Source organism: Elgaria multicarinata, chromosome 9, assembly GCF_023053635.1.
Source record: "Elgaria multicarinata webbii isolate HBS135686 ecotype San Diego chromosome 9, rElgMul1.1.pri, whole genome shotgun sequence".
Classification (NCBI taxonomy): domain Eukaryota; kingdom Metazoa; phylum Chordata; class Lepidosauria; order Squamata; family Anguidae; genus Elgaria; species Elgaria multicarinata.
This window is the reverse complement of record NC_086179.1, coordinates 35387016-35408078: the sequence shown is the minus strand read 5'-3', so window position 1 is coordinate 35408078 and position 21063 is coordinate 35387016. Positions and strand designations below refer to the sequence as shown.

Below are 21063 nucleotides of genomic sequence, written 5' to 3'. Positions count from 1 at the left end.
CTGAGCCCTCCCCGCCTGTGTCAGCCTCCAGGGGGCGGAGCCAAGCCCTGCCGCAGCTTAACCCGCCGCCGGGGCCGATCCCCTTACGCAACCGGACAGCTGAATCCAGAAAAAGAACTGGCGAGGCGGTAAGAAAAGAGGAGCAGGAGGAAGGGCGAGCAAGTGTGCTTTTTGTTCAAACCAGCCAATGGGCGCAGGCCCTAGCAAGAGATTGACAGCCCAGGTCAGGTGCGGCTCCTGCCAATAAGCTACTGTTTGCCGGATTTGACAGACGCACGCACAACACAGGCACACGGACTCCGCAAGGCCATATTGTCACAGCGGGGATTGCATTTTAGGGCTTAACGCGGGCGGAACCGGCGACAGCAGCAGTTTGGGATTAACTGAATCAATCGAAGCGGTTCGCGTTTCTTTGCACCCAGTTGAGCTGTCATTCTGTGGAAGAAAAAGGGCTTCCCTGGGGGGTCTTTGTGTGTGGGTCCCCCCCGCCCGTTTTTGTTTTTTTAATTCTTGTTGGCGGCATCTTAGACGCTTTATAAGATAAGTTTGTGCGCGCTTGGGAAACCAAAGCTTGGAAAGTCGGAAGAAAAGAGGGAGAAGAGGAGATCGGAGGAGAAGAAAGAGGTGATTTTGATGCTTGCTTTTCTTTTCTTCTCACCCTGCGAGTCAATTCTCCCTACCTTGAGATGCCTGAAGACCTCCCCCCGCCTCCCCCCAAAGCATCTCAGATCAATCTTTCCAGACTGGCGCCTTCCAGATACGTTGGACTACAATTCCCATCATGCCCAGGCGTGCTGGCTGGGGATACTGGGAGTTGTAGTCCAACACATCTGGAGGGCGGCCGGTGTGAGGGGAGCTGTTCCACGCCAACACGCCTGTCGTGCCTTCCCACACTAAGTGGAACAAAGCGCGACCCCTTTTCCGCTCTTTTTAGTTTTATTTTATTAAAAAGGGGAAAACAGCCTCGTGCACGCTGCTTTTGTTGTTGCTCTTGAAAAGCAAAACCAAAAACAACAACACCAGAGCCGCAGATTGGAAGGAGCTTCTTAGCTGAATATTGAGGAGGGGCCGAGGGAGAAAGGAAAGGGACCCGATGCCTGTGTAAAACCCTGGTGTTATGCTTACTCGGTTCAGTGGGGCTTACTCCTAAATCAGTGCGCACAGAATTGCAAATGAAGGGTGCGAGAGAGCAACGTGAATCGGGCAGAAGAAGAAAATAGGAAGCATGGTGCAACTGCCTGATGATTCTCTTCAACGGACACGGATGAGCTACAATTGACACAAGTGAAATTATTCCGCTTTTATTTGACTTGACAGTTTTGCGATTGCTCTAATTCTCTCTCTCCTTTTTCTCCTGACTGTTCTCTCTTTCTTCCTATTTGTTATTTTCTTGAATGGTCTCTTTGTAACAGTTGTAGTGGGAAACTCTAATAAGACAGTTTCTGCCAGTGGTTAATTCAAAAAGAGAGAGAGAGAAGTGTGTATGGGGAGGGTGTGTGTGTGTGTGTTAGACTTGCCTTGAAGTCACACCCCCTGATCTGGAAACCCCCTGATCCCAGATGCGTGGGGATGGATAATGGTTGCTAATGAGTGAGGGAAACAATAGTACTTAGTACATACAGAGTGTTTTTATTGATTGATCACATTAGTTAGCCACTATTAAGGTGACATAACCCCTCCTGTTTATCCTCACAACAACTCTGTGAGGTAGGATAGACTGAAAGAGAGTGTGACTGGCCCAAGGTCACCCAGTGACTTTCATGGCTGATTTGAACACAAGTCTCCCCAGTTCTAGCCCAGCACTTTACTAGCTGCACAACTCTGGGTCTCAGTGTCCCAGTGCTGTGCATACAGTATTCCTGTTGTAATCTGTACAACAACCCTGCAAGGTAAGTCAGTATTATTATCCCCAGATTGCAGATGAGTGGTGGTGGCTGAGGCTTAAAAACAGGGTGTGTGTGTGCCTAAGACCACCTCCTGAACACATGGCAGAGTCCAGATTCAAGCATGGGACTTTCTGGTTCATAGTGCAGACTCTCAGCCACTATGCAGTGATGCCATCCCTTTGCTTCCAGATGAAGTTATTATTGTGCAATTGCCCTGCCTCATTTGTGGAATTGCATGGGGGGAGGGGCGCAGACAACAGTGTTTTCCATTTGTAACCTTCCCATGTTTTCCCAGCACTTCTTCCTTTCTTTTTTCCATACCAGAAAAAAAAATCCGTCAAGAAGGGAAAAAAATGGAAAACAGCACTGTGTCTTTTGATTGTTAGCCCAACAAGCTTTCTGTCTGGAAGCACCCTTTGGCTTTGGGTTTGGCAGAACCAATGTCTTCTTCAAGGCTAGCAAGTCAGCCTTGAGACTGAGAACAAGTTTCAGGCACATTTTTGTGCCATTACAAAAATCAGGACTGAGCCCATAAGGCTCACTTTTTTGTAGAATTTTCCATAGTTCTCCTCACTGGGGTTTAAAATGTGGTAGGAAGGAAGGAAGGAAGAAAAGAAAGAAAGAAATGGAAGGAAGGAAGGAAGGAAGGAGATAGGATTTGCAAAATGCACAGGAAGTAACTTGACAGAGGACCCTTTTAATTCTACTGCTGCTTCTGCTTCTCCTGTTCTGAAAGGAAGTCAAAACTGATCTCTGGAGTAGCATGCTTGATTTTCTATGGAGTCACCCCAGGGTTGAATCCGGTTTCCGAAGAGCGCTGAACAGCTGTCTTTGTACTTTTCTTTTGCTCTTGGGGAATTGCGCTTAATTCCCCTTTGCTTTCTGCACATTTGGCAGCGGAGGTGTTTCTTGAGGGCTGGTGTGATTATGGGTTGGGGGCGTGGGACATAACAAGCCATGTTTGCAAAATACTCATTGTCATGGATGGGATGGCATTTAGCAAGAACTGGCAGGGGTGGGGGAGGTAGGGATCTTTTGCAGCCTCTGGTGTGCAGTTCTGCCATGTGATCTGAAGATGTTTCCCAGGAGAATAGCTGTGTTGCAGGAGGAGAAGTGCAGGCCACGGCACGATAGAGACTTAACTGGTTTATTAATTATGGCCTGAAGTTTCAAAAGCAATTGCCAATGCACAGCCTTGTGAGTTTGCTTGCTTGCTTGTTGTTGAGGCTGAGCAGCAAGGCTGACTTTATAACCGTATAAGGGCTAGAAGACAGGCATGTGGACAGGCTGGGTTTCTGCTGTTTGGGCTGTTTTGCATGCTGGCAGGCAAATCTGCCGGCTGGCTGGTGGTGTATAAATACAGTTGCTGCTGGGACACAGCGGGGACGCACTTACGTGAGCCTGACTTAACTCTAGACTGGCCTTGTCCTGGCTGGGTCACATGTTTTTGCCTTGGCCGAGAGCTCTGCCGTTCTCTGCCAAGGTTTAGACGCATTTGGCTCATGATGCTCTGAAGGGGGTATGTGACTTGTTGTCTGTTTGCTGGTTAGAAACTGAGCTCACGTGCTAATGCCAGCCAGAAGGAGAGATGGGAAATACGGTTTTTACAGAGCAAGAGCTGCAGGTAGCAGCCCTCTGTGGGACAAGGAGAAATGCCCCAATTTCCTTGGTTCCCCCACCCACCCCAAGTAGAATCAGTGGGCCTGCATCCATCCTCTTACTATTGGTTCTCCCTGTGCTCGTTCACCCCTCCCCGATTTGGGACTTAGCAATGTTTGTTAAGTGGAATGAAGTAACTTATTTATCTTGCTTTACCTTTAATATAGGCATATGCTCATTTAAATGGGTTTCAAACTGATTTACCTGCTCAAAGGATCCCGGATATGGTTGTGGTATGAGAGTGCTAAAGTTATTTCAAAACCCATATTAGTGTCATACCTTTATTAGGCCAACCAAGCAATCATAAACATGCACAAGCTTTTGAGATCTCCAGATCTCTTCATCAGGCAAGGCGTTACAAAAAGCAGGTGGGGGCCATAGCTCGGGAGGGGGCCATAGTGCTTTGTATGCAAAAGCTCCCAGGTTCAATCCCCGACTCCTCCAGGTTGGGCAAGAAACCCAGGAGAGCCGCTGCCAGTCATTGTCAACAATACTGGGCTAGATGGGCCAAGGCAGCTTCCTATGTTTCTAGCTAGGGTGGGTGGGGGGGTAAGTAAGACCCCAAAAACCAAACAAAAACAAACCCTGACTTGATGGGAAAACCACAATATCTGCATGTTCAATCCCAGTATGAAGCGAGGGAGGAGGTGTCTGCAGACACAAACTAGGCCTTGCAGGTTATGTGATGGTTACTGGTTGGACCTACAGCTGTCCCTAGGATTGCCAAGAACCAAAAAGGGAAAGATGTTGGACCCACCCCACCCCCATCCCATTTTCAAAGTATAACTCATGTGTTTCCATGTGAACAGCTATTTGTTCACAGTGGTTCTTGTTCCTTCACATAGCAATAATTCCCAGGCTCCCATAAATAATAGCCACAAATGGATTAAACCTGGTCTAAATTTTAGTGAGGACGTGCTTAGATTACGTGAGACTGGATTTAAACTGCACTTTCTGAGAGGAAAAGGCGTGTATGTTAGTCTGGCTCACTTCACTTCAGATTTCAGCAGCTTCTCTTTTGGGGTTATACAAAAAGCAAAGGAAGCTATGTTGGTCCATGGGACCAAAATTCCACCCACAGTTGGGGAATACCTTTATTAGGACCAACTGAAATGTCACGCAATAGTGAGCAAGCTTTCAGGTTCTCCAGAGCTTTTCGTCAGGCTGGGTGTTAAAATGACAGTTCTGGAAAACATGAAAGCTTCTTATTTTGGGGGTATGTACAGCTTGTGGGATTCACTGCCACAAGATATGTTGATGGGCAATAGCTCATATGGCTTTGAAAGAGGATTAGGCAAAGTCATGAAAGGTCAGTCAATCAATGGCTATTACTTCTGACAGATAAATAGAAGTTCCATGTTTAGAGGAAGTATTCTGTACCTTGGACCAGGGGAGAAGAGCACTTTCATAGAGGGACTGCCCCCCACCAGTCCCTCCATGGGCCAGATGACATTACTGCCCACTCCCTTTGCCATTCCCTGTGCTAGGAGGAACAGAGCAAGGGACTGGGCCGGTGCTGGGAACAGCAACTGCTCCTCTCAGCACTGGCCAAGTATCTGGCTTTGTGTGCCATCCAACTGCCCCTCAGGGAGATCAGGCATCATGCAAAGCAAAAAATGTAATAAATAAATAAATAAATAAATAAACTCGGCTGCCACCAGGAAGAACAGCTACTCTTCCTGATGGTGGCCAGCATCCCTGGCTTTGTGTGGGATCCAGCATCCCTGTAGGGTCTCTGCACAAAGCAACTCAACCACCCACATCCCCACTGTTGTCTTCAGTCCCAGATTCCCCTGCACTCTGCCCAGTGGAAGGGAAAGCGACACACAGGGAATCCCATGCCACCGTCTCCGGAGGGACTTGGGAGCTTTGTTTCTTAGTCTCAGAGTCCTTCTTCTCTGAGGCAGAAGGTAGGATCTTGTCGTCTAGTGGAGTCTAAGGATTAGAAGGAGTAAGGGACTCCCCAAAGAGCTTGCCACTCAGAAAAAGTATGTTAGAAAGAGTGGCCTTAGACTGCTGGTCTACCTCCCAAAGCTTCAGCCACAAGCCTTGGTGGGCCACCAACCCAGATGCCATAGCATCTGAGGAAGGATTCCTCCAGTGGTAGAGGCCAAACTCCTCCAACCAAGAGAAACTCCAGGAGGCTTCGTGGGCTGGATTAGGCCTGCAGGCCGGGGTTCTGCACGCCTACCTTAGATTATCAATTGTAATGGAGCAACAGCTGGAGAGGCCTATTGCCTTCACATCCCACTAGTCAGTGGGTTTCCCAGCGGCATTTGGTTGGCCGCTCTGGGGAAACAGAATGCTGGCCCAGCTAGCCCTTCAGTCTATTCCAGCAGGGCTGGTGTCTTAAAACACCTCCGCGGATTCTTCTCTTCGTGCCTGGGTGCAACCGCTCCAGCTAGCCAAGGATTTCATCATGGCAGTGCCAGCTGTTGAGTTCTCCTTTCTTATGCTCTCCTCTCTGTGTTCTGCTTCCCCAGGTATCTTGACCAAGGACCGGTGGCTTTTCTTGGACCATGTCCCGTCGAAGCCAGCGCCTTGGTGGGACCGTTCATTATTACCAAAGTGAAGACGATGGCAACAGCAGCAGTAGCGGACAGAGTTCTCTGCTGGGCGGACAGCAGCCCTTGTTTAAAGACGGTTCCAATAGGTAAGTGGGAGTGAAGGAAAGGGACACACCATACATGTCCCCCCTAAAGGTTGATGGTCTGTTGGGTATCTTTGCATCTCCACCTGAAAGATTAGTTTGTCACAGCTGCTCTCCACATCCCTGGGTCGCAAGTGTAAATTATTGGATCACTGGCAAGAACCGGTGATAGGATGAAGTGTTTTGTGTCAAGGACTGTTTGATGATAACTCTGAGGCGGTGCTAGGGCAACAACTGTACGGTGAATGACCACTCATATGATAATCACTTTTTTGTATTTAATTTTCTTCTGGCCTCACTGTTTGCATTTCATACCCACATCCCAACATATACACTGTATATAAACTTCAAACTCTCCATACTATTCCATGCAATTGATGAAATGGATTATAGGCCATAAAAGCTCATGCCAGAATAAATTTGTTAATCTTTAAGGTGCTGCAAGGCTCTCTGTTGTTTTTGATGAACTAAAACCAACTTGAACGGTAAAATCTGAATTTACACACTAGAGTCAACAAGATTTTTTAAAAAAACTAATATTTTTTAATTAAAAAAAAATGGATTTTGCATTTTCAAAGCCTCATTTCGGTTCTTGGTGTAGAATTTCTGCCCTGAAAGTTGTGTTTGGGCCTTAAAGTCTGGATTTAACCATTATGAATCTAGGTAGAATGTGGATTATTGTTGGATTTCAAATCTGAGTGCAGCTGTGGTTTTCAGAAATGTGGTGTTAAACTTGGCTTGATGATCTTATCAAAGCTGTATCGCCTAGAGACCTCTGTGCAAACTTCACAACAGTTTTTAGAAGGCACTTACATCTAAGCTGCTCCGTTATCCTTTTCACCAGATTCTCCCACATTTGACTTGTGCTAATCCTCCCCTCTATCCACAAACCTCTCCAATTTCTTCTAAGCAGCCACAGAGCCACACCCTGTCTGATGCATAGCCCAGGACTTGAACTGGAGGAGAATTGAAGGGTGAGGCTATTGGGGAAGTATTTTCTCTAGCTCAGCATTTCCAACCTGGTGCCCTCTAGATGTGTTGGTCTACAACTTCTAGCATCCCTGGCCAGCAGGGGGTGTGGGGAGTTGTAGTCCAACACATCTGGTGGGCACCAGGTTGGGGAAGGATGCTTTGGGTTCTTTACTAATTCTGGAGCAAAGAAACAGCATTACTTAGTTAATCGTGAGGAGGTCTTGCAGTCCTCTCCCTTTTCTCTCTAGTTGGGTTTCTCTTGTGCTAATTGGAGCTGTTGTGATACAAAATCTGATGCAGCAGAATTAAATAGAGGAGTAGCATGTTGAAGGAAGAGCTCCTAAGTCTGTTTTGCTGAATGTGGCTTTTCTATAGCTGCAAATACTATTTATGGGCCTTTTAAGAATTTATTTTTGGAATGATGTGTAGCATACAGTCATGCTAGTCCATACTACATGTGGTAGTAGTGCCATTCCCCATGTAATAGATGGTTTTGCTATAACTGTGTAAATCAAGCTCAGATCCCATTTCGGAAGCCTCCCATTCCTGTTATACACTTCACTTTGCTCCTTCTTGCAGGAAGATGACTTAGCATTCAATGGCACAGCAAGAACTACACACCCATAAAATGCATGATTAAGATGCAGAAGGAATGTCTTTAAAAAGAAATAGTTTTTTAAAAAAAGAATAAGAAGTTATATGCATATCAGCAGGGGAGTTATGTCCTTTGTCATTGCTGATGTCACAGGGACTGGCCAATAAGCGCCCACCATATCTACACTGCTACATTGCATACAGTGGTCCAAATAGCATGGCTAAGTGCACCAATTGAGGCAGAGCGATGTATTTTCTCATCATCAAAACACGACAGGGTTTGTGATGAAAGAATATAATTTCCTTGCAACAGAAGCATGTTCCCAAAGGACCGCATCAGGCTTGCCTGTAAAAATTAGTGACAGACATGTAAAGAAAAATAATCTTGTAGCTGCCTTTGGCGTCGCCAACCCTGGAAATAATAATAATAATAATAATAATAATGAATTACGTTACCTTGGCGGGGCTGGGGGTAAATTCCTTGTGATCCAAAGGCTTAGTGCTGAGTATTTCTGGGATAGAGCCATGGGTAGAATCCAGCAGTTTGGGGTTTAAAAGCTGTCTGTTCAGCTGAGTAGTACAGTTAAGGCCTGGGATGCAGAACCTCCGGCACAGAGGCCAGGTCAAGCCTGCCTTTTGGATTTTCCAGAAGGCCGCACACTTTTTTCCTTTCCCTGACCACCAATTGTTCCCCCCACCCAAGCTTTTATGCAGTTTGCCCCCAAATGGTTGAAACGCCTCTCTTAAGGCTGAGTTTCTGGCAACAAGATCTTTAAGCTGACATATGCTGGCATTTTTGGTATTTCAGCCCTGCCTTTTTCATCTTCTGCCTCTCTCCTGCCAGCAGAACGCAGCTCCCAAGATCTTCTCTGAAATGGAATTAAGCCTCTGTGTTGAAAGAGGTCGAATGTCCTGGTTTAGGTTGCAGGGTATGTGGGGAGACTTTGGGCATGGCTAGACAAGGGGGGTGGAGGGCGACAATCTCACGATTTTGTGGTTGCAAGATTGTTGCCTTCATGAGATCAGGATACCACGGTCGCCATTTTGTGTGTGTGTTTTTAATCGGAGAGAAGCGCAGGAGCGCTCCTGAGCAAAATGTGAGTTTTTTAGGGGGGGGAAACACGCTCACCCTCACCCCACCCTCGGTTACTTGCGAGGAGCCGGGACATACCAGCAAAGGCGGGCCACACGTTCCACAGTCTCGGGATCATCCCAAGACTGCGGAAAAATCGGGAAAAACGGGTAGGGCGATATTCCGGGGCAAGGGAGGTATAATCACTCTCTGCTCCTGTGATGCCCTGTGCTTCATGTGGGCGCACAGGGATGATCCCAGGGCAATCCCCAGGATAAGCCCTCGTCTAGTCGTGCCCTTTGACACTAGCTTTTCTGGCAAATGACCGTAAAGCCAAATAATAATAATAATAATAATAATAATAATAATAATAATAATACAGCCAGATTTTTTTCCCTGGTCACATGGCAACCCCAGTTGCCTTCTAAGAATATCTACTGGACAGGTTCAGATATAACAGTAATGAGCGTTCTAAAGAATTCTGGCTTCTCATTATGTCTGAACCGGCCCATTGCCTGACCTTTGAAGTCTCTTGCCTTCATGTCTTCTGGGCTTCCAAGAGGTGGCTGGTCGGCTACTGTGAGAAACTGTGCTGGACTACATAGGCCATTGTTCTGATTCAGCAGGGCTGTTACGTTCTTCAAATCTCTTCCTTCCTTCCTGCTGCACCACGAGAAGCCCTTAGACGCTAACCCCATCCACGAAAACCACAGTTGCTGCAGAGGAAGCGGGCAGGAAACAGAGGTGGGAGAAAGAGCAGGCAGTGTTCTCTGTGTTCAGTGCATCTTCTCTGCTTGTTTGAAGATCAGCAGGCGGCTGAAAAGGACGTTGCCACCTGCCTGTATTCTCTCTCTCTCTCCCTTACACACACACACTTTAAACAAAATGCAAAAATAGCTGCTTGTGCTATTTTGAAATAAGCTCAAGCCTCTCCTCTGTAGCAAAATATTTATCTTTGCACTATCTTCTCTTATTTCTGCACAAAAAGCAGTTTCCGATTGTGTGTTGCTGTGGTGGAAATACCCTCAGTTGTGCCTCACTGGCTTATTTCCTGAGCATCCGCATCTGATCGAGTGAGAGCATGGTAAGACAGGAAGTAGTTACTGTAACCCAGCAAATATGAGCTGCTGTGGTTTGGTGAGGCATTTCTTGAACATTTCAAGCTCAGAGACACCTTGTAAACACAGGTTTTCACTTCTGGGCCACCTCACCCACCCAGACCCATCACAACCCATCTGTTGCATGGGTAAAGTTGTGTGCTGTTGCATATGTGGAATTTTATTGTGAACTTGCCGAATTTTGCACTTTTGAAACACATTGAGACACAGGGGGAAATCACATTTGCTTACTGTCACTTCTCTGTCCACACGTTTGTCCCTCAATACTTCCTCTTTTGAAAGAGGAAGTAAACAATGTGCACATGGCCCATTCAGTGGGCCGTTTTGATCCCACTGCTTCTCCTGCACACAGCAGGAGATAGCAGCAACCTCCGTCTTTAAAAATAAGTTGGATTTACTGGGGTGTTTTGTTGTTGTTGTTGTTGTTGTTGTTGTTGTTGTTGTGTGAAGAAGGCTAGAAGGGGCAGGAGGCAGTTGTCATCATGAGAGGAGCCCGTGAAAATCTGTGAGTGCCCAGTAATGAGCGTGCAATAAAACACTCATCTGATGGAGCTCTATGTGAACTGAAGCAGTCATTCTTCCAAATTTGCACTTCTCCAAATTTTGCATTAGGGCTCGCCAATCTTAACATGCATAGAAATATGTGTATATTAGGAGAAATCATGTTAAAAATGCATTATATTAGGGTGACTGGCAAAAATGTATATAGAATGCAAAAGGGCCTACAAAAATGCATGCATTAGGAGAAATGTGCACAAAGATTCATTCAAATTTCATGCGAACTTAAAAATTAAAATGATTAAAGCTCAGGACAAACTGAATTTAAGATTGGAAAAACGAGAAACTGAAAGTTTCATTTTTCTCCATCCCAAGTACAAGGAGGGGTGGTCTGAGCCATCACTCCAACGTTGACATTAGAAAAAGGAACAGAATAAAGCCAGCTAAAGACAAACTTCATTAGAAGGCAGCAGAGGAGGACGGGTCCGTCTGTTGCAGGATCCTTTCCCCACCTGTGGGGCTTTGGGCTCTTTCAACCTAACCCAGCCTTCTCCAACCTGGTGCCCTCCAGATGTGCTGGATGATTGTAGTTGCTTTCCAGATGTGTTGCACTACAACTCTCATCATCTAACACATCTGAAAGGCACCAGGTAGGAGAAGACTGCCCTAAGACTGTACATTGATGGTGCTATATAAATTAATAATAATAATAATAATAATAACCTATTTCAGAGGATGAGGATAAAGTGTTTAATTATTATTTGGTGGTGGAACAGGTGTGTATTATTGTTGTAAGCCACTTTGGGGGCTGTTTTTGCTGCCAAAGTGGCATATAAAAGTTAATATAAATTAAAAAAAAACATGGTTTAATGTATATGCATTGAGCTGTCTTTGGGGGCAGAATGGGATACATTTATGTAATATACAAATGGCAGCTGGTGACTTATTGATCTCAGTTTTATCCCACCCTTCCTCCGAGGTTCACATGGGTTCCCCTTTCTCATTTGATCCTCACAACAACCCTGTTAGGTAGGTTAGGCTGAGCATGTCCTCAGGTTCACTTACTAAGCTTTGTGGCAGGGCAGGAATTCCAACCCAGGTCTTCCTGGTCCAAGTTCAACACTCTTAACTGCCACACTACACTCAGACTCCTTGTACGGTGCACCATTATCTCCACTTATAGACACACAGTAGTTGCTTGTAATAACCTTAGAGATGCATCATTTCTCCCCTCCTCTTTTCTCTCCCCCATTCAGTTCAACTCCTGGATGGTTGGATACTGCTATTCAGTGGTAAGAGTTTAGCAGCAATCAGTTAGCAAGTAGCACCATCTCTCTGTGTGCGTGTGTGTGTGTACACAAGTCCATGCAGTGGAGTCTGGTGGCTCTCATATCAATGGGGTGGTGAATCTGCTCTGGGTTTCAGTCAGAACTGTCCATGGTGAGCTGAGCTGTCCAAGGTGCTTCTCTGTCAGAACTCTTTGCAGCCAGAACCTCTGAATTCAAGAGCTGGTTAGTGGGGAAAGTAATATTTACTGATTAAAATGAAAAGAGCAATGGGGCAGTTGTCAGGGGTAGTCCATTTTCTTCTGCTGCCCCTTACGCCTGGAACGCTCTTCCAGAACATTTGAGAACTACAAGTTCAATCGCAGCTTTTAAAGCTCAACTAAAAACTTTTCTTTTTCCTAAAGCTTTTAAAACTTGATGTTGTGCAGACTTTATACTGTTAGTTTTACCCTACCCTGTGCCTGCTTACCCTACCCTGTGCCTGTTCACATTCTCTTCCCCTCCTTATTGTTTTACTATGATTTTATTAGATTGTAAGCCTATGCGGCAGAGTCTTGCTATTTACTGTTTTACTCTGTACAGCACCATGTACATTGATGGTGCTATATAAATAAATAATAATAATAATAATAATACATGCTGGGGCACTCATCAAGGCCCGTGTCCCGGTAGGGGCCCACTGCCAAGGCCCCCAACTGCTGTAGCCCCTCCGTGCTGTCCCCGCCTGTCCCCCTTGCCCTCTCCAAGTAAGCAAGTAGTGAGAAGAATTCGGAGGAGCAGTAGGTGCTGCATGCCTCTGAGAGTTGTTATGCATTGGGCCCAGAAGGGAGAGGCAAGCAAATGGGCAGAGGCAACAGTGGTGGGAGATGGGCATACTCAGGGGAGGGGGAAGCAGAGAATGTTGTTGTTGGGCACCTGAAAAACAAGTCTGAACAGCACCGAGCTGCACCAAAATTATTCCATGAGGTAAAAGAATTTTTTTACAATGCAATAGCAGTGTACAACATCGTATAATTCACGTAAGTGTACACCTATACCGACCTAGTAAGAAGTTACGCAAAGTAGGTTCATAAATGTGTCATACAATGGCTGTTCAAAAACTCACCAGCCTTGACGCCTCGTTATACATTCGCTTGGGAATTGTGTGACACATTTATGAACCTGCTTCGTGTAACTTCTTACTGTGTCGGTATGGGTGTACACTTAAGTTAATTATATGATGTTGTACGCTGTTATCGCATTGTAAAAAATTCTTTTACCTCATGGAATAATTTTGGTGCAGCTCGGTGCTGTTCAATATTGTGTTTTTTCTGATGCTTATTGCAACTGCTGCCTCTGTTCCGTGTTATTGTTGGGCACCTGCCAAGATCCATACCGCTGTAGGGAGATTGCTGCGCATCTTCCTTGCTTCGGCAGCCTGTCCAGCTCTCTGAGCATGCAAGCAGTGAGGAATGAAGAAATGAAGCAACGGAGAGGGAGAGGCTGCAGTCATCTTGGCGGGGGCCCAGTAAGGGCAACTTGCATGAGGGCCCCCCAAATCCTGGACCTGGAAATAGAGACAGCTGAGAGCATCTGTCCAAGACTCCTGCCTGCAACCAGCATTGAACTGGATTCCCAATGGATTTAGATGTGGTGCCTTCAAGCACCAGATTATTATTATTATTATTATTATTATTATTATTATTATTATTATTATAATAATATTTTAAAATATACATACAAACTTCTAGCCATTACACATGGGCTGCAACAAAAGTGGACCAAATATCCAAGTAAGTACCCAAGTGATGTCTATACGCCACTGAAAGTGTTATAAAAGTCCTAAATCCATTGCATTGTAGGAGGTGAGTGTTAATCCTTCCAATATTGTGATATTAGTTTTTCAGCTGTCAAAAGGCTGCAAAAAATCCATTTGTTAATTTCCATGAAGCAGGTCAATAATTTAGAAAGGCGTGTACATCAGTGAATAATAAAGACCGTTCCAGTACAAAAGTTTTTCTGTGTAATAACCTCCCCACAAAGAGACACAACGGCTGGAAGTTACCATATAATTAACTTCCTCCGCGAGCCCCTGCCAAGGGAAGTGAGGCAGGTGGCTACCAGGAGGAGGGCCTTCTCTGCTGTGGCACCCCAGCTGTGGAATGAGCTCCCTAAGGAGGTTTGCTTGGCACCTACATTGGCACCTTTCGACGCCAGGTGAAGACCTTTTTATTCTCCTAGCATTTTAACAGTCTATAAATAAATTTTAACTCAGTGTTTTAAATTTATAATTTTGCATTGCTGCTGTTTTTATCTGCTTGAGCTTTTATATTGTATTTTATATTACGGTTTTATACTGTTGTTTTATACTTTGAATGGTTTTAATTTTTGTGAACCGCCCAGAGAGCTCCGGCTATTGGGCGGTATATTTATTTATTTATTTATTTATTTATTACATTTCTATACCACCCAATAGCCGGAGCTCTCTGGGCGATTCACAAAAATTAAAAACATTCAAAGTATAAAACAACAGTATAAAACCATAATATAAAATACATTATAAAAGCTCTACCAGATAAAAACAGCAGCAATGCAAAATTACAAATTTAAAACACTAAGTTAAAATTTATTTAAAGACTGTTAAAATGCTGGGAGAATAAAAGGGTCTTCACCTGGCGTCTAAAAGCACATAATGTAGGTGCCAAGCGAACCTCCTTAGGGAGCTCATTCCACAGCCGGGGTGCCACAGCAGAGAAGGCCCTCTGTAATGTAATAAATAAATAAAACATATATTTAAAAGGAGCATTAGTAGCCAGATGAGACAATCCCTTATTAAAGAGTCGTTGCATCATCCAAAAGGCATGAAGCAAACGTTTTCGCTAAATAAGACGAACCCTAAGATCCATAAGCTAAACAGGCAGATGCCAAAGCGGTGACGCATGGATTACGCATTTTGTGGTGGTGCCCACAGCAGGATCTCAAATTCTCCAAAGTGCCCACTGTTCCAAAAAGGTTGGGGACCCTTGCTTTACCTCTTTCTTATATATCGTCTTATCACAATATCAACCTATTCCCGTATCAATTTATTCCTGTATTCCTTATTCCTGCAGCCGGAGCCTGAGAAGGAAATCCAGTAGTGTGAAGCGCCCCTCTCCAGCCCCTAGCCTGGGGACCGGTCCCACCACCCACACCACATCCTACTTCAGTGAGTCTGTGGTCAGGGAATCCTACCTGGACGATGGCAGGGGACTTTCTGCTCAAAGCAGCACTACCTTGGATGATCCGCTGGAAAGCAATTCTTATTGGAGTGAGTATTTCTCTTCTGTATATACTGTAGAGCGGAGGGGAGGATCTCTGGCCTCCCAGATGTTGGCTATGCCAGAAGGGGCCAATGGGATTTGGAGTCCACCATCATCTGGAGTGCCACAGGTTCCCTCACCACAGGTTCTACATAACCATCCAGCATGCTCCTTCACTGGTATTACTTATTCTGCAATCTTTATATTACCTCTGCTCCACTGTTTGCACCATTTCTTCCTGTTAGAATAATACAGTATTCTGCCTGCCTTATTGTAACAGAAGAATAAAAAATGCGTCATTTTTTAATGCCACTTTTCAGCCAAAGGCCCTCAACGTAACAAGAGGATGAACATTAATAATAGAAGCACTACTGGCCAATAATAGCTATGCATTATGCCCATTCATTATATTTTTTCTCATCCGCCTTCTCTCTCCCTTTCTCTCTGCCACCCTCTTCTCTGTCTGCTTTGCTTCCTGATAGTCCCTTCTTTCTCTGGGTGCTTTCAGATGGAAGCCTTCTTGCAGGTGCAGGTCATTCAGTTCCATTAAAAAATAATAATCCAGAATTGTAATGGGTGTATCACACTGCAGAAGGCATAGCGTTCTTTTTGGTGAATTTTTCTGTGTGCCATATTCTACAACCTCCCATCCACACATGTGGGCGAAGCAAGACGAGATGCGATGGTAGCTGCCATTTTGTCCTTTCCCTTTGCCACCTCTTCCCTCCCCTCTGCCAGTCATTTCCCACCCACCACGCTCCTTTCTTTCTTTGTGGGCATGCTCACAGGCAAATCTATCCACCAGCACATGCACCTTTAAAAAAAAGTAACACAGCCAATTTAGAAAAGGCACTTCCATGCACAACAGTTAATAATATAGCTGAAATGAGAGATGGGAAAGCATTGGTCTTCCATTTTTGCATGCTCCCAAATCCTTTCGGCTCCACGAAAGCACACTGCAATTTGGGACGTATTTTCCGCTATTAGAGCTCTTACAGCATGAAATGAAGTGGCACAGATGTGGAGAAATGCTCCCGCAGAGTGTCATTGGAACCCGTCCCTCAATAACATCACAGTGTGTGTCATAACCACACACCCAGCAAAATGCCGGAAAGTTATATCGAGCATCCACACCTGTTGACGTCTGCGCTGTTATTGTGCCCCTTGAAAAACAAATGGATTTCCTGTGCAATGGGAAAAGGGCAGGAGAAGCAGGGGGGAATTACTGGATGACCATGACGTCCTGTGGAAATGCCTATGAAATCCTGTGAACAAGGCAAGCCGATCACATATTAAAAGCTTCCTCTAGAAGCACCCTCTTTCTCTCTTCTTCCCCATCCAGCGGGCTGCTGAGGAAGGGTCTGCACACATCCCTTGCAGAGGTCTTTTGAAATTAGGTTAGGGGCCACGTGAATATTAGGTGGAGGGCCACACGCAGGCCCCGTTCAGACAACGCGCTAAACCATGCTGCTTAACCACAAAATGGTTCATGGAACGCATGCATTCCATGAACCATTTTGTGGTTAAGCAGCATGGTTTAGCGTGTTGTCTGAACGGGGCCACACTGTTGAGAAGAGGTGTACAAGAGTCTCCGAGCCTGTTTCTAAAGAGGGCTTGTGTTTTCCTGCTTAGGTGAGGAGCTCTCAATGAGAAGAAGAAGAGGCACTGGAGGAGGCACAGAGCCCAGTAAAAAAATTAATGGGCTGGCAGAAAGGAAGATGTACGACACCTATGCGTCTTCGTCTGGCTACTCCTCAGAAGATGACTACATAGGTATGGAAGTGCTCTTTGCCTAAGGCAGCAGCCCTAAGAGGAGAGACCTCCCAGCAGAAAAAACACTGAGCATGTGGTGGATGTTGTTTTGTGCAGAAGATTTTGCTTCATGACTGGGATGGGATGTAACGGTCCTAGAATCTCTTCGCTTCCAGCCCTGTCTTCAGCACAGGTTATCTTTGGCCTCTTAGGGTGGAGGCAGTTGTAAGGTGTTAACAGTGGTCCCGCCGGATCCTTTACCTGCAATGTAATTCTAGCTTTAAAAGTTGCCTCGCATGTATATGTATCTGCAAGTTGACCTCTGGTTCCACCATCGCTCTTGCCCTTCCCCTCATGCTTCAGGAGGGCTATTCCTCTTCTTTTAAAAATGATGGTTTAACTTGGACTATATGTGTTTATCTGTGTATAAGTTTATCTTTCACCTTATTTTCAAAAAATGCGAATGCTAACAGTTGCAAAATTGACCTGGGGGTGCTGGAGATGTTGGTGATGTCATAGGCACTAGCCTATAGACTTTTCTCCGGATCAGACTGAACTGTCCTGAGAACTTGCTAAACCAGTTTTTGGGAATGGAAAGAGCATAGCTGGTAATGTTCATTTGATTTCTGGTTTGGGTACAACTATAACCGTGGGGTGGAGTTTCTCAACAGTGGTGTAAAAACTGCACTTTGGAGTTCTAAAACGAACGTTGAGAAACGTGTTGTCTGAACTGAGCCAGAGAGAGAGAGAGGATGCTCTGTTTTCTGACAATCTCTACTCTGTTTCCTGCAGGTCACACTTCCTTGGACCAGAACGCTTCTGGTTCTGGGTTCAGGAATGCCCTCTCCAAAATGGGCTCTCTTCTGTGGCTGGTGCTTACGTCGCCAGGTAACGGGAAAAGCCATTCGTGTTTATTCACAGGATTGGTCTTACCTTACACAAGTTACCAAAGGAAACTATAACAGTACATTATCTATGCTATGAACTGCTATTGGTTCTATGCTAGTCTAATCATCATGGTGTGTCCCTCAGTCCTGGAAATCGTAGCTTGAAGGGGGAACAGAAAACTGTGCTAGAGATAGCTTCGCCTCTCTCCCAGACCTACAGTCCCTGTAGAACCAGTTTGTCAGAAGTGCAGTCATTCCAGAAGAATCGATGGCTGAGGATGAAGAAATGGTACAAAGAAACTCCCAAACTTGGGAGATTTAAATGTTCTTCTCCTGGTTTCTGAGCATTTGCCAATTCTGCTGTCAAATTTGCCTATATGGCAAATGGATAAAGAAAGACTTCTCATAGGCTGGAGACTGCGTGAACAGAATGGTGGGCTATATAGACCCTTGGTCTGATTCAACGTGGCTCTTCTTATGTTCTTATGACTTCTGTCTAGAAAGGCGTCTTTGGGGCTACAAGGCAAACAAAGGGAAGTGGCGTTCTAGCAGCCTGTCGGGACAGATGTTACCACTATGCTTTGTTTGTTTTTTACAGGCCGGTTCTTTGGATTGTTATACTGGTGGATCGGGACCACGTGGTACCGTCTCACCACTGCAGCCTCTCTCTTGGATGTCTTCGTCTTAACACGGTCAGTGCAGAAGAGGATTCAGAACACTCATGAGTGTGACTCCTAAACTAATAATTGGGTGGGAAATGAATGGTCTAAATGCCTGCAGAGTTGAACAACATGGAGCTCCCAAAATTGACCAGCATTTCAGAACGCTGTCACCCTCCTGTCCCCACCTAGGCTGCCTCGTATTGGCTGGAACAGCCTTCCCCGGCCTGCTGCCTTCCAGATGTTTTGGACTTCCACCAGTGAAGGCTGGTGACTCCGATGTCAGTGGGGTAGTGCAAAGTACCCTGGATAGCTTCTTTAGAGTTCTGTTGAAACCTTGATTCACCACCCCACCAACATCAGAGCTACCAGCCTCCACTGACTTCAACTCCCATCAGCCCCAGCCAGCATGGCCAATGGCCAGGAATGCTGGGAGCTAGAAGATTACCATATGCAGAGCAACGTTACATTTCAGAACATACTGAGTTTAGTTTTATAACCTTGTATTCTTGTTGTAGATCTATGGTTTGATAAGTATCTTTAGGGTGAGAATCATGAATTTGCATGTGTGAGCTGATTGGCTGAGAGAGGGAGAAGGAGGGGGTGAAGTGTGTGTGTGCTATATAAACTGGGTGCGGTACCTTTGGGAGGCAGACAGGGACAAGATGCCAGAGGGGTTAGATCAGAGATGGGAAATAGTCTACTAGAGTTAGGGGGGAAGGAGAGAGTGAGTGAGTGAGTGAGTTAAGGATTCAGCGAATGTCTGTGGTGGTTGTGAGAGGACTGTCTGAGAGTGTGATCTAGAATAATGCGTGTATGAGAGAGCCTATATTGAAAGAGTCATTTAAAAATTACTCAACAACTTATTATTATTCAACAACTTAGTACGGTCATTAATAAAGCTTTATGTGTTTATAAAATCCGATACCTCCTGCTCAGGGCTGTGTAAGGGGAAAGTAACAAAGGGAGAATATAAGGTTAAAGCATGAAGTCTGTGTGTCTCCTCAGACAGAGGACTGTCCTGGTGTGGGAGAAGTTGTATCCTGTTGAGGGTGAGAAAGGCCTTATATTAGAGGAGGGGAATTCTCACTAGGATGGGAGCAGGAATGCCACAGCAACCCAGTAGCAGGAGCCCAAGAGCTGGAGGGTGGAACTGGCGGTTATAAGAGATCCAGGGCAACTGCTAATCTAGGACTCTTTGATCCATTTTCTTGTTAATATCAACAACAATAATCTTGGTAGACAGCTCAAAGAGCTTCAGCTATGGGACAGCATATAAATGTAATAAATAAATTAAATAAACAACACATTGGCCCCGTTCAGACAACACGCTAAACCATGCTGCTTAACCACACAATGGTTAACGGAATGCATTAAGGTTAATAATGCATAATCCTACTGTGTATTCCTCCTCCTCCTCCTCCAGCCAATGGTGTGAAGTTGTGATGTGGGGGAGACCCACAGCCTGATGTCACACCAGCACATAGAGGGCCAAAAGGCAAGGAGTGGCAGTCCCGCTTCTCTTATAACAGGAATGCAGAACTTCGAGGGGTGGGGAAGGGGGGCAAATCCAGACCTCCACGGGTCCCACTCCAGATGCCCAGGGCTCCTCAGAAGGCTACAGCCTTTCTTCAGCCTCTGATCATTGGGGGATCTCCCCACCGCCTCATTCTGGAAGGTTGAAAGGCCTCTCCTAAGGCTTAGTTAGTGGCAGGAAGAACTTGAAGCTAAAATGTGCTGATATTTTGGCCCTGCCCCTTTTCTCATTGGCCCCACCCCCTGTTGCCTTAGGCCCCACCCACCAAATGCAGCCCCTAGAGCTCATCTGAAATGGAATTCGGCCCTCTGGCTGAAAGAGGTTCTGCACCCTTGTCTTATGATGCCTGGTCCTGCCTTTGTGTGTGTGTGTGGGGGGGGGCATTGTATTGATGCTTCTTCTCCCCTGGGCTCTTGTTGGTCTGCAGGAGCTACCCAGTCCTGAAGAAGCTGCTGCTGTGGCTGCTCCTGCTGCTCCTCCTGGCTGCTCTTGGTTACGGTGAGTTCTGAGCTTCGCGTTTGTCCTTTGCGGCCTCGTGCTGCACGTCCTTTCCCCGGGGCTCTCTGTACGGCGCAGGGTAAAGCCATTCCAAGGATGACACGGCACGTTCCCTTTAGCCCTAGGATTCTTTTTCCAGATTTCATTTCTTTTATAAAATGAAACTGCTGGGCCTGCAGTTTGAAGAAGGAGGCAGGTGCAGGGAGGTGGCTGCTTAAACCTCTCCTCTCACGTCTTTTTACTGAAAGTCGCTTCCCCAACATGAGCTGCTTTTAACCTAGACGTGAAAATAATATGGGCACCCATACGGGTTTTTTTTTTCCCTTGTGGGGGGTAAAAGGAACTTAGGGGGAGGATTTTTACCAGGGGCTTGTCTAGACAGGCGCTTTTCCCCGCAGTAGCTTCGGAGTGGCAGCAGGTGATCTACATGACACGTCCGCCACTCCGAAGCGATCCAGGGGCAAAGCCCCAAAGCGCCGCTCTAAAAAAGCCCGACACTTGCCCCGACTTTTTTTTAGCTTGGAGCGAGGCTCCGCACCTCTGTGGACCCTTGTTAAAAATATTAAAAATAAAGGGAGGGGTTGGATATTCTGTGAGGGAAGGAGCACCCTGTTCCTCCCCCCCCACATTTGCTGTAAATGTGATCCTCCGCATTTACAGCTTGAAAAGAAAAGAAAGGGGGAAAAACACTTATGCCAATATTTTTGTAAAATAATC

At 45.8% G+C, this 21063-nt stretch overlaps 1 protein-coding gene across 1 annotated transcript in view; it reads left to right on the top strand.

Annotated features, from left to right (window-relative positions):
- The first annotated feature begins 326 nt into the window (after window positions 1-326).
- Window positions 327-21063, top strand: part of SUN2 (Sad1 and UNC84 domain containing 2) — a 40401-nt gene continuing 19664 nt past the window's right edge. The window contains exons 1-7 of the mRNA XM_063133533.1: window positions 327-624; window positions 6029-6198; window positions 14825-15021; window positions 16646-16786; window positions 17558-17653; window positions 18251-18344; window positions 20276-20346. Of these exons, the coding sequence (XP_062989603.1) occupies window positions 6065-6198; window positions 14825-15021; window positions 16646-16786; window positions 17558-17653; window positions 18251-18344; window positions 20276-20346 (733 nt within the window). The 5' untranslated portion in view covers window positions 327-624; window positions 6029-6064. The remainder of the gene's footprint in view (window positions 625-6028; window positions 6199-14824; window positions 15022-16645; window positions 16787-17557; window positions 17654-18250; window positions 18345-20275; window positions 20347-21063) is intronic.